General features: G+C 56.2%; 1 protein-coding gene across 3 annotated transcripts in view; it reads left to right on the forward strand.

Moving 5' to 3' along the window:
• Positions 1 to 15643, forward strand: part of Man1c1 (mannosidase alpha class 1C member 1) — a 117153-nt gene that overhangs the window by 40104 nt on the left and 61406 nt on the right. For 2 of the 3 annotated variants that reach the window (XM_071617497.1, XM_027937103.2), the window contains exon 2: positions 9282 to 9378. In XM_071617497.1, the coding sequence (XP_071473598.1) occupies positions 9282 to 9378 (97 nt within the window). Of the gene's footprint in view, positions 1 to 8577; positions 8599 to 9281; positions 9379 to 15643 lie in introns of those variants that run through there. The other variant, XM_071617496.1, reaches the window with a different exon arrangement.

Here is a 15643-nt window from a genome sequence, read left to right on the forward strand (position 1 = left end):
AGGTCCCTTTTCTCGGCCTCCTGCGGTCCCCAGTGCAGACCCCACCCATGTTCAGCAGCTGAACGGGAGTCCAGGGGTCGTGGGTGCTCCCGGCCTCGTCCACGATCCCCGTCAGACCATGCCGGGTGGCACCCGAGCGGGGCTGGACCAGGGTGTCCTTGGGCTCTGCTGGAGGGGAGGAGAAGCCCTGTCCTCTCTGGGTCATCAGATCCCAGGATGATTAGAGACCAAAGCCCCTCCCGATCGGCCCCCGCCAATGGGAACAGGGGACACTGCTGGAGATGCCAGTCAGGCTGCGCCCCGCGGGGTGGGCTCCTGTCCTTAAGGATGAGGACCGGTTCCTGGCAGCTCGGGGACCAGCAGCTGTGGTTCTGAGTCACTGCCACACCTGGCCGAGCGCAGGCTTTTTAAGGAGGGGACCGGCTCGGCATTCCCGCCCCCTCCTCCCCGCTGCCCACCCCCCCCAGACTTCCCCCCTGAGGCCGTGGCGGCCACCCTGCCTCGTCCCTCCTCCAGGGCACCTTCCTTCCTTGGCTCCATGGCTCTGGGCCCCTGGTCTGGGAGGGCACCTGGGCCTGGTGACCGCAGGCTCCAGTCGCTTGTCTGTGGGAGAGAATTCTGGAGAAAGATGACCTCAGACCAAAGGCCTCGTCTGCCTGCCACGGTCCTCATGTTGAGGTCTCTTGTCCCTGGGGCTTGTTCAGGGGACAAGAACATCCTTTGTTTGGGAAAGAACTAGAGAAGCAGCTGAGGATTCAGCTCCCAGAGTCTTGGCTCCCTCGTCCTCCATCGCTAGAGCTGCCCAGAGCAGGGCAGGGGAGGGGCAGGTCAAGGGCAGGCCAAGGGCAGGCCTCGTGGTCTATTGTTCTGGATTCTTTGAATCTGTACATCACAGACTGCTGGAAGGGAGGGGCTTCAGAGACTCCAGAGCCACCTTCTGCCTCCAGCATGGACACCACAGGACAACTGCCTGTCGTATATTTCTAGAACCCACTGTGGGCAGAGGTACGGATCCTCTTGTATTTTAGTCTCATGTCTGGTGATTCTCATGGTCACATTCTTGAACCTGACCTGAGTGTCTCTTGGTACAACTCAGGCTGCCATTGCTCGGTCAGGTGCACCATCCTCCCCTGCTTCTTGGAGACAGATCCTCCCAGCGCTGCTCACCTCTGAGTCCTGGCCACGGCTAGTCACTTTCCCTCTCCTCCTCTCCCGTGGCTCCTGTAAAGCGTGGTTTGGGGAATGCATTGTGTCCCTGGCCCTCAAAGTCTGTTTCTCTGGAATTCTGGCCCCGGGCTGCAGTTCATGCTGTGGCTTCTGCTGCATGAACTTCTCTGACTTCTGCTCCAAGGACCTGCCTCCTCCTTCCCTGAAGACCCAGCTCTGCCCTGTCTGTCCCACAGCCAGCCGCCCTGGTACTTCCTCCCCGTGGACAGGACCAGACCCCTTCCCCGTCTTATTTTTCATTTAAAAACATTTCTTTTTTACATCACAAACATTTCTTAATGTTCATTGTAGAAAATTCAGAAAATATAAGACAACTAGAAGAGAAAATTTAAAATCCCTGAACTGCTCCTATCAGATAGAACCGCTGTCAACCACGTCTTTTCTTTTTAGACCCTTGTACATAGGCCAATGAAATTTCATACCATATCATTTAGCATCTTGCTTTTCCACTTAATATGACATAATGAGTGATTTTTTTGCCCATCACTAAACATTTAAACACAATTTTTAATATCTGTTTACTGTTTTATATCTCATACATTTTTTTTAGCCCTTGCATAATTATTTCTAAGTGGAAAAATACCTATCCCGTCAAGCCCGCCGAACGACCCAACTCGAGGAAGCTGAACTAGTCAGGGAGCTGCAGGAATGTGAGCGGCGGTTGTTCATTATGTGAGTTTTATCTCCCCGAGTGGACTGCTCTTCTGTATTGTCACAAAATTGTTAAACACTTTTCTCATTCGCCGAGTTTTGCACGGTGGTAGGCAAAATAAGCTGTCTGGCTGTAATCTTCAAAAACCCCTGTATGTATTTATAAATTCCAGCTTCTTTCCTGGGGATTTTGTAGGGACTGTGGCCTAAGGAAGTTATTTGAAATATCATGAGCACAGAGATGTTCAGTGTGGCATGATTTTGCATTAGCCCCAAACTAGGAATCACCAAAATGTCTAGTGGTCCAGGAGGATGATAAAGTCCACGATGATGAGTCGATGTGTCAGCTGCGGAAAATGATGTTTACAAAGCCTTTGTGATAAAATTGAATGTTTGTTTCGTAATCACAGCAAGAAACAAAGAGTTGTGGGAGGAAAAGGGTGGAAAGACACCAAAATGGGAACGGTGGTTAGGGATGTTTTCCTGCTCTCTGTCTGCTTTCCTGCCGTGAGCCTGTGAACCCTTGATCCATTAAAATACTAAGAGATGGATAGACAGATATCAGTTTTATTTTTTAATCATCTGCAAAGATGCTTTAGTCTTTTTGGTGTTGCTATAACACAATACCTAAAGTGAACACTTTATGAAGAGAAGAGTTTTATTTGGCTCACAGTTGTGGAGGTTCAGGGGCGTGGTGCTGGCATCAGATTCTGGTGAAGGCCTCTGGGGAGAGACCTTGCTGGTCTCTGGTGGACAGACAGAAAGAGGAAGTGAGTGTGTGCAGGAGAGAGAGGTTGCACCGAGAGAGGAAGCAAGAGAGCGAGCCAGCCAAGAAAACGGAAGTGGCTTCGTGACATCCCTCTCTGGGCAGCCAGGCTGGTCCCAGGAACAAACCCACCCCACAAGACGGGCATTGGGCCTCCCAAGGGTGGTGCCCTCCATGACCTAATCACCCGCCACCAGGGCCTCCCGTAGGCTCCACCCCCTTTCAACACCGTGACATGGGGACCAGGCCCCCAGCACATGAGCCTTTGGGGACAAACTGGGTCCAAACCATAGCAAAGAATACTGCAGAGCTGAGCTCAAGAGAAAGGAGCGACCAGAAATGGGAGGAGAGGCGTGTGGCCCGAGGCCGATGAGCTGAGACTTCTGGAAAGTGCTCAGGACCCCACGAGGGGCCTTTCGGGGGGGGGGTGTCTGTTTAGCAGGAAGAATAGACTAAGGACGGCACCTCGACGGAGCAAGACAATGTAATTATAAAAGGAGAAACCGCAGTCGCAATTGCTGATTTGTTGCTGGGCTCTGCCTTCTCGGCACGGGCGGAGGGAGCCAGGGCGGAGGGAGCCAGGGCGGAGGGAGCCAGGGCGGAGGGAGCCAGGGCGGAGGGAGCCAGGGCGGAGGGAGCCAGGGCGGAGGGAGCCAGGGCGGAGGGAGCCAGGGCGGAGGGAGCCAGGGCGGAGGGAGCCAGGGCGGAGGGAGCCAGGGCGGAGCCACCAGGCTTTGGAGGAACCGGGGTGAGAGGAACCACAGGGTGGCCGGCAGTGGGCACGCTCCGTCGTGATCCTTAAAAAAATAGGAAGATAGGATTCTGTAATAGAGAAATCTGAGTCACTGACCTCCAGCAAAATTCCCTAACGGTTGTTTTTTCTTTTTAAATAATTCAGACTTGTAGAAAAGCGGTGAAGTCCACCCAGGGTCTCCCGTTGACCACCCATCTGCAGATGTTAACATGTCACCCTCTCCGCTCACCCGCCTTCCTAGACACGCGCACACACATCATGATTTTCCTGGACCATTTGAGGGCACGGTGCAGACACAATGCTCTGGAACCCTGAAAACTTCATCCAAGAAGATGGGGCGCTTCCACTAAACCACAGCAAAACCGTCACAACTGGGAATTAACATTGGTACAGTGTGACTGTTTGGTCCCTATCCCCCATTCAGATTTTGACAGTTGTCTCAAAAATACGTCACCACCCACCATCATCACCATCATCACCATCACCACCATCATCACCACCATCACTTACCACCACCATCACCGATGTCATTTCTGGCCCAGGATCTGATGCAAGATCCTGTGTTGCACTTGGTGCCCATCTCTTCAGCCTCCTTCCATCTGGGGGTTCCTGGGTCTTTCCTTCTTGACTTTGTTGTTTTATTGATTTTCTTGCAGGGCTGGGAATGGACCTCAGGGCCTGTGCATGCCAGGCTTGCCCTCTACCACTGAGCCACACCCCAGCCCTTTGTGAGACAGGGTCTCGCTAAGTTGCCTGGGCTGGGCTTGAACTTGTGATCCTCCCGCCTCAGCCTTTCAAGTAGCTGGGATTACAGGTGTGAGTCACCTGTAGTTGTGTTTGAAGAAATGGATTCACGACCCTGGAGGTTGCTCAGTTGGGGTTTGACTGATGTTTCCTCATGGTTAGTTCACATCAGGCAATTTTGGCAGAAATATCCCTGAGGTAGTGTGTCCTGCTAGGTGTCAAGTCAAAGGGTGAATGGGATTTGTTCCCACTAATATTAAGTAACAGCTCTATTGAGATAGAATTCACATACCACAAAACCCACCATTGGAAAGTGTGGCATTCAGTGTTTTTTGTATATCCAGTCATAGGGTCATCACCACAGTCAATTTAGAACATTTTCATCACCCAGAAGACCTCAGGCCCAATAGCAGGCACTCTCCATTTCCCCGTCCCTGTTCCTGGCCACCACCACTCCACTTCCTGCCAGTGTGTGTTTGCTTATTCTGGACATTTCATATAAATGGAGTCATACACTCAGTAGCATTTCTGTGTCTGGTTTCCTTGCTTGGCATAGTATTTATCGCCCATGGTGTGACATGTGCTTTGATCCTTTTTGTGTCTGAATAATATTCCATTGTATGGATATACCACATGTACTTGATCCATCCATCAGTTGATGGGCATTGGGGTTGTTTCCACTTTTTGGCTAGGATAAATATTGCTGCTGTGAACATTTATTTCTGTGTGGACCTATGTTTTTATTTTGTCAAGGGCCCCTGAGATCACTCCTAGGTTTAGCAATTCACTAGGAGGACTTGAGGACTCACCACAGTCCCACTCACAGCTAGGATTTGTTACCGTGAAAGAACACACCACAAAATGAGCCAAAGAAAATGTGCATGAAGGGCTGGGGTTGTGGCTCAGCGGTAGAGCGCTTGCCTAGCAGGTGCAAGGCCCTGGGTTCGATTCTGAGCATCACATAAAAATAAATAAAAATAAAGGTATTTAAAAAGAAAAAGAAAATGTGCACGAGCGGATGTCTAGAAGAAACCAGGTACGGGCTCCAAGAGTCCCTTCCCAGGCACGGCACACAGTGTGCACTTAATCCCTGCATCATGAAGTCGTGACACCGTGGATGGTGTTGTCTACCAGGCAAGCTCTTCAGAGACTCATTGCCCAGGGCTTTTGCTGGGGGCTGGTCCCGTAGGCACCCTCTGCCTGAAGTGTACTGAAATCCCAGCTCCCGCCAGGAAAGCAGATGCCCGGCATTAGCCCCGAGGTCTGTGCAGCCCGGCACCGCGAGCCTCCCTTATCAACTAGACGGCGCTGGGAACGCCCGCGGGATCCACTTTCCCAGGCAGCCCAGGCCCAGCCTTGCAAGCAGCCCTTTCTGAGCCACATCTCTCCCACTTGCTGTGTCGACTCTTCCCGGTGCAGGTATACGTTAGGATCGGCTTGGCCAGGTTCTCTGGTGACACCACATTTAACATTCCCCCCCAAGTGGCTGCAGCGTCTTTGTTCTCCACTGGCTATTTATACAGGTCCCCGGGGCCCCACATCCTGGCCGGCACCGTGGCTTGGCCATCTTTGTGAGTGAAACCATTCTAGCAGGTCTAATAGGTCTTTAAGTCAGCAATTTGCAAGCGTTTAGAACAAAAAAATAATGATTCATAGAAGCCAAAATGATCTCTCTGAGAACAATCATGCTCGTCTAACCCCTTATTTTCTTTTTTTTTTTTAAGGCAATTTATTCCTTCTGTACGAGCTGTACTAGGGCAGGGTGTTTTTCTGTTCCAGCCTCGTCTTTCACAATATCTTCATGTACAAAAATGGAGAGCTGGGGGCTGCGCTGATCACTTGGCGGCTTCCTCATCTGTGGATGGATGACAGGCAGCTCCCGGAGCCGGGAGCGAGGCTCTTCTGCTGCCTCCTGGCTCCGTCCTCAGCCAGCTACAAATGCCTCTGTCCAAAACCTGGGGAGACACACGTGGCAGCCCGTCGGCTTTGCCAGTTACTCAAAGTAGGAAGACGCACATGTGTTGAGCAGTGAGATCTGGTTCCAGAAAGATCCTGGCAGCCCGGGTTGACAGGCAGATTCCAACAAGATGGATGGACTGGGGACAAATGGCAGGTCCGTGCCTGCAGGACCTGGTCCAGTGGTGACCGGGGCAAGCTCACACTTGGATGTCTGGCCCTTACCAAAAGCATCAGTTCAAGGAATGGGCGACAGAGTCGTGGGGCACCTGGAAGAGCATTTCAGAGGGCACCGTGGGAAGCGCGGGGGATTCAGAACTTCGCTGGGAGGGAAGCTGCCCGAGGGGCAGTGCGGTCCGCTGGCCAGAAGGACCCTGCAGGGACTCCAGAGTGGACTCCCCGAGGCTGAGGGTCTGCAGGGGGTGGCAGGGTGAGCCAGATTCAGGCTGATTAAGGAAGCATCCTGTGAAACTCTGCAGTGGCTTGGGCTGAGGTACCCCTGAACCTGCACCTGCCCCCTCCTGAGCCCATCTGTGGCTCACCAGCCTCTGCCCTCTGACTTCTCTTTCACCTGCTGGTGTCCTACCTGTGTCGTCCATGGTCTGCACCGAGTCTCCTGGCCGCAAGTGGAGCTCCAGAGCCAGCTGTCTCGTCCCTTCTTATATTCAGTTGACAAATATTTTAATGAGCACCTTCTATGAGCCGGCGGCTGGGTGAGTGGTAGGGTGCCCAGCGGTGAATACTGGCCAGGGATAAGGGACTGCGCGGCAGGACTGTGGGCGGGAGTGTGACTTGGGTGTGTCTGGGAACGGGGTCTCCCTGCAGATGTGCCCTGCAGTGAGACCTGAAGGAAGAGGAGCAGGTGGCAGCGGGGAAGAGAGCAGAAGCCGGGAGAGTGACCCCTTGGCTTCAGCCGGGGACCAGGCCCCTGGCAGCGCTTGGTGCAGGTGTGTTCGCAGGAGGGAGGAAGGCTACTGGCTGGAGGGCGAGGGGCTTTCTGTCCCCTGCTCATCCAGCACCTGGGTGGAGCCCCCTGGGTCCCAGCTGGGGCGTCGCTTGTGCTCTGAGGGCCTGTGTGTGACGCCTTCGGAATCCAGCCCCGGAGGCGCGTGGGATGGGCCCTGCCTTCGCTCCACCCTGTGGAGGTGGGTGACAGAGAGAATAGGACGCGTTCCAAACACCTCCACATCCCTGCAGTGACAGTGCCTTTGAGGCCCGTAGACACCGTGGCTCCTGTACTTGCTCTGCCTGTGTCCCTCCCTGTGAGGGGGCAGCTCCAGGTGAGGTCCCCCCCCCTTCTGGGGCTTCTTCTCTGCTGTCATTTCTGTTTGAGGAGCTGCCGCTGCCCCTCCCCCACAGCCACTTGCCCCCCCCCTCCCCACCTACTTCACAGGGGGGACCCCGATGAGAGAGGCCGAGGGAGGAGGCCAGGCCCCTCCAGCGCTCGTACCAGCAATTATTTGCCACCATTGCCAATTCAAGATAAGTAGAAAATGACGGCGGGGGAGAACCAGGCCCAGGGCAGTGCCAGGCGCCTGGCATGCATCACCTGACATCTGCTGCACGGGCAGCCTCACGTTACCAAGCACCGAGGGGACCTGCGGACAAGGAGATGGAAGGGCTGGGTTCCAGCCACCTGGCTGCGCCGTTGTGACTGCTTTCCTCCGGGAGCCTCCGTTCCATCAGCTACGAGATGGGGAGGTGGCGCTGGAGTGTCCCTCTGTCTTCCAGGAAGGCGGGCGACACTCCCATCAGGTCTGTCCTCTGTGTCTGTGCGTTGGGGCCACGGCAGTGGGTGCATCTGTGGGCACCCACTGTGTGTGCCTGGAAGATGTGGCTTCTAAACCTGGGTACCAGGGGATACAGGTGACATTCTAGAAAGAGGGCCACCGGGAGAGACAACACAGGCCAAGGGACAGGAAGAGAAAGCCACAGGCCGCAGCACGGTGTCCAGCAGGGGGTCACGGGCACAAGTCCAGGCTGAGCGTCCCTGGTCAGAGATCCACGGGGCTCTGAAGTCTGAAACTTGCAAGAGCTTGATGCCACACACCTGGCCTCTTGGGATGGTCACAGTGAAAATGCAGGTACGCCAGAAATATCGTGCAAAGTCATCTTCAGGCCGCGCGTCTAAGCAGTATGCGGCACAGAGGAATCCGCAGCTGGACTCGGGCCTCCTAGGATGCCTTATCCTACAGATGTGGATTTTCTAAAATTCAAACAAGTCTGAAATCTAAGCCTCTTCCAGGTCCAAGCATCTGGGGCAAGGGACACTCACCCTGTGATGCATTCATCGGTGGTTGTCAGATGTGACCCAGGGACCGGCACATCGTGGGGGACTGTCAGAAAGGCAGTTCCCGGCTCTTCCTCAGCCTGCTGAGTCGGAGCTCAGGGTGGGGCCGTCCACCCGTCTCCACAGCCCCCAGGGCTTCTGGGGCAGCCAGTGTTTGTGAATGGAAGTGAGGGTGAGGCCCGAGACCAGACAGGCGCTTTGAAGGCCCAGGTGGGAAGTGACCCCGGGACCGCCACTCCCCTGCTGCTGGAAGGGGGCAGGTCATTCTGGTCGCTCAAGGAAACCTTTCGGATGTGGCAAAGCAGGCTCATGCCTTGTCAGTAGACCTCGGAGGAGGCAGCTGAGACTGGGGGACATTTCAGCCAGAGCCCCAGGGAGGGTGGCAGAGGCAGTGTTAGAAACCAGACCTCTCTGATCTCGCAGCCTGAGTTCTTTTCACTGCAGCGGCCCCTGGGCTCTGCCTTCCTGTGCTCCCCACTCCCTCCTCTGCCCTGCGGCCACCCAGAGCTTTGCCGTGCCTCCTGCAACCTGCCCTGCAAAGGCAGATGGGGGACACCATACAAGGGGACAAGGGGACAAGGGCGGGCAGGCGGTCACCATGCATGTTCCTCAGCCTGGGGAGCAGGTGCTGGTGTGAGGCGAGCTCGGGGTGTGCCGGGTGACACAGTGCCCGGCTCCTGTTGAGGCCTCTGTGTGCCCAGCCCTGGGCTGGGCGCTCTGGGGGAAACCGAGGCAAGGCGCGTGCAGCCTCTGCCCTCGTGCAGCTCGGGCTCCAGAGCCAGGGAGACAGCCAACCGCAAAATGGGCTTAAGGCCCATTGTCCCGGGTGGACGGGGCTCGCCCACACCGCTGGCATCGCTCACCGAGGTCCTGTCCTCTGCTCTTTCTGGCAGATGATGCAGTTCGCCTGGGCCAACTACCGGCGCTACGCCATGGGCAAGAACGAGCTCCGGCCGCTCAGCAAGGACGGCTACCAGGGCCACATATTCGGTGAGTCGCTGGGGCACCTGGACGTCGCCGGGGAGGCTGGCCACGCGGGGGGGTGCTGAGTCGCACCTGGGGCTCTGTTTCCGCCTGCCGAGGGGAGTCCTGTTCCCTGGGAGCTGCCCCTGCTTCCCGGACTTGGGGAGCCCTGCGCCTCTCCAGCGTGTGGATTTCTGGGTGCAGTGACCACTTGGTCTTTAAAGCAAAGAAACTTGGAGTTGTGATGGGGAGGGGAGGGCTGGAGACCTGGTGCCCAGGAGAAGGCTTGGTGACTGCTTCCCCGGAAGGTGGCTGTGGGATGGTGCGGGAGCCGTCCTGGGAGGCTGCACAGGCTCCCATGGGCTGGGGACCAGGCTGCCTTGAGGGTCTCGGTGCCCGTGTCTCTGGGACGCTCCAGGTGGACCCTGGAGTCGGGGCAGCTCGCGTTTTGCCTGCAGCTTTGCAGTCCCCTGGCTTCACCCCGGGCCAGCCGCAGGCCCAGAGCCCTGTATGTCCCTCCCTGATCCCACAGAGGCTGCAGGGGCTTATTATGTGCCCAGCTTCACATGTCAACTCTAGCACCCACCCCCGGTGCCAGCCCCCCTCTGCAGCCATTCCTGCCCAACGATGCTGCGACAGCCGGGCCACCCCCTTCCCTGGGACATGGGTGGTGCTGCCCTGGAGAGAGGAAGCCCACTCCCCCTATCCCTCATCCCAAAAGGTTCCTGGAATCTGGAACCAAAAAACCAAGATGGAAATTCCCAGGAAAACCTAAGGGCAGATTTACAAGGGACAGCCCCACAGGCATGGCCCTGTCCCAGGTGTTGGCGTCATGGGAAAGGGGACAGGGACCCTCCTTCTCCTAGACCAGTCGGCCTCGGAACCTGGCTGGCGGTGCAGATGAGTTCCTCCTTTGGGTGTGGGCCATGGACTTGAGTAGCGGGTGTGTATTTATTTTTCTGATTATCCTAGGAATGTCAGGAGGAGGGGGAAGTGTCAAAAAGATAAGGCAGGAAAAAAAATGGTTCCTGGATGTACCTGTGGCTCTTGGCACCTGGGCTCCTCCCCTCCCCTCTCTCCTTCTGTGTGCTCCCCCCCCCCCCATACTATTCTATGACTTTTTTTTTTTTTTTGGTTTAATGTTACATCGTGAGTGTTTTCCTAGGTCCTATAAATTTTTCCTTTTTAATGGCTCCAGTGATTGTGTGGGCCATCATCACTTAACCGTCCCCCTGATGTTAGACAAAGGTTTTGCTATTAGAAATAATGCATGTGGTAACATTTGTGCATAAGACTTTGTCTGAGAACAGATTCTTAGAGAGGAATTCCCAGGTCAGATGGAGGAAGGGAGATGCTCCCTTAGCCCTGAGCAGGAAGGTGGATCCCGGGTAGGGCTGGCTGCCCCCACCTGCCCAGGGCAGACCTTCCTGAGCACCCCACGGCAGCCCTGGGGAAGGCTGTGGATCTCATTGAAGCTGTTGGAGATTCTGCTACAGGAATAAACAGAAATGTGGTGGAGAAAGCATCCCCTCTCCTCTCTGAACAGTCTGCAGATATCCAGGGAGTTGTGGTCAGTGGGTAGGAGAGACTGCGGATTTCTGAAATCACTCAGTGTAGGCCCAGCGTTTGCTCAAACCACCACGGGAAACACTTCTGGGAGGGATTGGGCTGAACCCAGCCTCATTGTGTATCGTTTCTCATGGCTTGGGATTGAGTCTCAACCCTCCAGCCCCTTGTCAGTCACCAAACCTGGAAGAGCTGCATTTAAAGGTGGAAAGAACCCAGGCTTTTGAGTCTGTTTACAAATTCTTACGCTGTCCTTAGCTGTGTGACCAAGTCCAAGTCACTTACCCTCTCTGGGCCCCTGTGGTTCATCCTTCATACTGGGCTGCTGTGAAGATGTTAGCGAGTGCATACGTGAACAGGCAGAGGCCCGTGTGTATAAGAGTGACTTACGATTTCTGTTGCAGTGGCCCCAGTGAGCCCACTGTGAGTTCTGAGGTCCCTGGGGTGGCCTTAGCAAGGCCCTGGGAACCCATCACCCAGAGACAGGGAGTCTTCCCTCTGCAGCTAACAAGTGAGCCTCAGTGGGTGGCTGGCCCCTGAGAAAGGAGACCCCGGCACAGGCGGGGGAGCTGGTGTGGACTTTTTTCTCTCTCACCAAATGCTCACTAGGGGCCATGCCCAGGGCTGCCTCCTGGGGACACGGGGGCAAATGGCACAGCGAGCTCTCCACCAACTCTGCCAAGACACACAGGCACCACTCCCCAGGGCCTCCCTAGGGTCCGTCCCAGTGTTCTCAGAGACAGGGACACGCATAACAGACAGGAAGCGTCCTCGTGGCTGAGGTTCTGTGTTTCTGGAGCCAGACAGACCTGGGCTCAAACTCAGGCTTCCCCACTTCTGGTTGTGTGGCCTGGGGCAGGTGGCTTCTCGGAGACTTCCACTTTTCGTAAAGGGAATGAAGCTGAAGGTGAAATCAGCCCCCACCCAGCCCAGGGTCTGCCTGACACGTCGACCCTGTTACTACGTGGTGGCTACCATGACTGTCACCTTGAATAGGTCCTAGGTACAGAGGCCCATGACAATACACCAAAGGCTTGATTCTAGGAGCCTGGGAGAGGTTCTAGTTGGGGTGGATCCAAGAGGGGCTTTGAAGCTGGGCTATCCCCAAAGAAACAAGTGGGTGGGCCAGGCGCCATGGTACTCACCCCTGTAGTCCCAGGGGCTCGGGAGGCTGAGGCAGGAGGATCTCGAGTTCAAAGCCAGCCTCAGCAATTTAGTGAGGCCCTAAGCAACTTTGGTGAGACCCTGTCTCTAAGTAAAACAAAAAAAGGGCCGGGGGCGTGGCTCAGTGGTTAACTGCCCCTAGTTCAATCCCTGATACCACACAAAAAAAAAAAAAAAAATTAAGCTGCGTGTCACCACCACGTCCTTCCTGGACTCCTGGGGCTGCATCACCCTGGACTCTGGCCTCACTGGAGGCTGAGCCCTGCAGACACAGGACACCAGGGGTGGTCAGGTGGTAGGCAGTGCCCATCTGTCCTGCCAGCCGAGACCCTGAGCAGGGTCCCTGTTGGCGCTCAGTTTGGACATGGACACCTGCAGGCTCGCTCTGAGGGCCAGTGGGGTGGGGGGACCTGCTGGGGGCTGGCTGGCGGGTTCATGCGGTGCCTTGAGATCTACAGGGTAGATGCCGGAGCCTCATCTCCCTGCGTGGCCCCTCCCCACACAGCCCCCTCTCCCGGATGCCTCCTGCCCTTCCTCAAACCTGCTCTTACTGTGGGAACCAGGCCTCCCAGCGGGGCGCCTCCCCAGCTCCCAGCCCGTGTTGGTGGCTTCCTTTTTTACCCACATCCAGCTCAGCAAGTCTCGTCTAAAAATGCCCCTAAGGCCCCAGTGGCCACCAGCAAAGAAGACCCAGCCTGCTTTTTGAAGGTGGCTCAGGCCAGGGCGGAACGCCCCTCCTTCCCACTCTGAGCACTGGCCGGATGGTCAGTGTCCAGCTGGGAACAAAGACCAGGGACTTCAGATCCTGCCGAGTGGCCTTGGAGCATACCTTGAGCCTCTCGAGAGAGGAGATGGGCAAAGGGCCAGGCCTAGAGCTGGGCGGTGGGTGCCTTTGTCACAGAGGTGCATTAGTAGCCTGAGCCGTGCAGGGGAGGGGCGTAGAGGAACTAGCCATAAGGTGGTAACTGCGCGCAGTGCCATAGAGAAAGTGGCCCAGCCTCGTCGCCTCTGAAAACCGGGCAGATGTGGATACCTGCTGCTAGGGCTGCAGAATACCAGGCAGTCTAGCTGGAGAGCTCAGCTGTGTGAGCTTGGGCCAGCCGCTTAACCTCTCTGGGTCTGTCTCCCCAACTAAAAGTGAATGATAGTAGTACCTCCTTCGCAGGATTGGTGGAGAGTGAAATGGGTCAACACTCCAAGTCTCCTCTCTGTGCCTGGCACATACAAGGCATTCTGCAAGTTTCAGCGGCCTGAGGAGGATGTAAGGCCCACCCACAGATCAGGGTCAACTCCCATTCTGACTGGGGACGTACCCAGGGTCCCTGGACCCAGGAACCCACATGAGGGTGGCGGGGCTGTTCCACCCTGATCCCTCCTGCCCTGTCCCTACAACTCTCCAGTGCTTGGGTGGGCAACCCCTGGGCAGGCGGTTCAAATCCTGTCTCTGCCATGTACCAGCCATGTGACCCTGGCCTGTTTCCTGACCTCCCTGCACCTCAGTTTCTCCATCTGTGCAATGGGGATGACCGTTGCGAAGATCAAACTCAGTTGACATGTGTCGATTGCTGGTACAGGATCTGTCCACATGCAGTCGTGACATACAAGCTGCTGTCGTTTGTTTTATTTGTTAAATAGAATAGTTATCACCCAAGGGAAAAGCCCTTGTGGGGCTCACCGCAGGCTCTCGGTCCGTCTTGCGGGTGGATGGGTTGCCCGCTGCAGCCTCTGCTGCCTGTTTCCCTGTGCCCCTCGTCCCAGCCTGGCTCCTGCGGCGTGTGCTCACCGTCCCCGTGACCTCCCGCCACAGAGTGCACTTAGAACCAGCAAACAGACCCTGTGGGAGTGACAGTCCTGCTTGGTCAGCAGATCTGACTCTCTTCTCCACGGAGGGTGGAGGTGCTTGCGTGGCCAAAAGCAAGGTCCCCCGCTCCGAGCCCGCCCCCGGCGACAGCGAGAGCCCCAAATTGGATTCCGCCTCTGATGGTGGATCCACTGATAGAACTGCCAACCCAGTCCCGTTCTGGGGATGATTTATGGCCTGGGGTGAGGTAAGGGACGCAGCATGATTTCCAGATCACGGGCGGGGAGTGTTCGGCCTCGGCAGCAGAAAAATCATCATGGCCTTGTAAACGGAACAAGCGTGATGTGAAGAGGGACGAAGTCCAGGCCCCAGGAGGTCATTTTGCAGTTGCATTTTGGGGATGTGACTTAGGAGTGCGTCTGCCGTCTGCCGGGTGGCCTCGCTCTCCCGCACACTCCCGCACACACCAGCCTCCCGGGGGCTCTCCGTGGGGGTGAGTTCGTTTCTGGGAGGTGGCAGTTTTGACTTCAGAGATTTGTCGGGGTTCAGGTCTCAGCCCTGGCATTGCCAGCTGAGTGAAACTGAGCAGGTCTCAACCTTCTGCACCCCCGCTCCCTGCTCTTCACTCGGGGGCTTGGCCCACAGCGAGCCTCACCAGAGGCCAGAGGCTTCCTCTCCTGTTGGACGGACGCCCTTCCCAGCGCCTTTCTCTTCTCCTGGGTTGGGGGCTGAGCGTTTGACTTATCTGGAGAAAATACTTTGTCACCCTTCGAGAGTTGGGCTTTTGTGGAAAAGCTCCTCGTTCCTGGAAGATCCGCGTCAGGCTGTGCTGCTCGCTGCTTCCGGCCGTGTGCACACCCCTGGCCAGGCCTGGAGCTGGCTTTGAGGAAGAGCTGGCATCAGCCCCACAAGTGACGATGTCGCAGTCCCCAGATGGAATGGGTCAGGCTTTGGGGGAAGCTGGCAAACTTTCTGGTAACCAGGTGTTTTGGGGAGCCCTGAATGCTCCACCCGCAGCCAGGGGCAGCAGAAAGTGGAGGAAATGGGTCAGAAGCAGGGTCACTGGCCTTTGGCACGAGGCACGTAACTGGGTGAACCCTGCACACACACCTTTGAATGACAGGCAGCACCTACAGGTGCTAGGCAGACATTGAGGCCGCGAGTGGTCTCCCTGGGTCCTTGAGTGACAATTCCTCAGCCAACTTCTAATGATCGAAAGGCCCCTCGGGTTGCTCAGGGTGATTATCAAAGCAAAGCACTCCCCTCGAAGGTGGCGCTGGGTTCTCCACTCCCAGCCACTGGCTCTCGCTGGGTAACTAGCGGGTGTCTTGCTTCCTCTCTCTTTTTGCTCCGATTCTGAGAGGGCACTCTGGCTCTTGCTGGTCCTCTGGATAGGACATTTTAGCAACAAGCCTCGTTCCCGTCGGAGCGGAGTGAGTCAGGGCGTCTATTCCTGAGCGAGCTGTGGTGAGGCACCAGATGATTCACATTGGAACCCACATTCCCCCTGGTGCCAGCTCCGCCCACCTCCCAGAGACCTTTCTTTCCGTGGAAACCGGGCCAAGCTGGCACGGCCAGCCCCTTCTCTCCTGGCACTGACGCAGACACTTGCCAAATCCCCAGCAAACTCTGTGACTCACAGGTCTGTGCACTCGCAGAACCTCAGGTGGGCACTGCCAGTTGGATTCTTGGCAGCCATCTGGACCAAGTGCCCGAAGATGGGGAAACAGGGGACAGAGGAAACTCACGGAAGGCCTGACA

Source organism: Marmota flaviventris, chromosome 10, assembly GCF_047511675.1.
Source record: "Marmota flaviventris isolate mMarFla1 chromosome 10, mMarFla1.hap1, whole genome shotgun sequence".
NCBI lineage: Eukaryota > Metazoa > Chordata > Mammalia > Rodentia > Sciuridae > Marmota > Marmota flaviventris.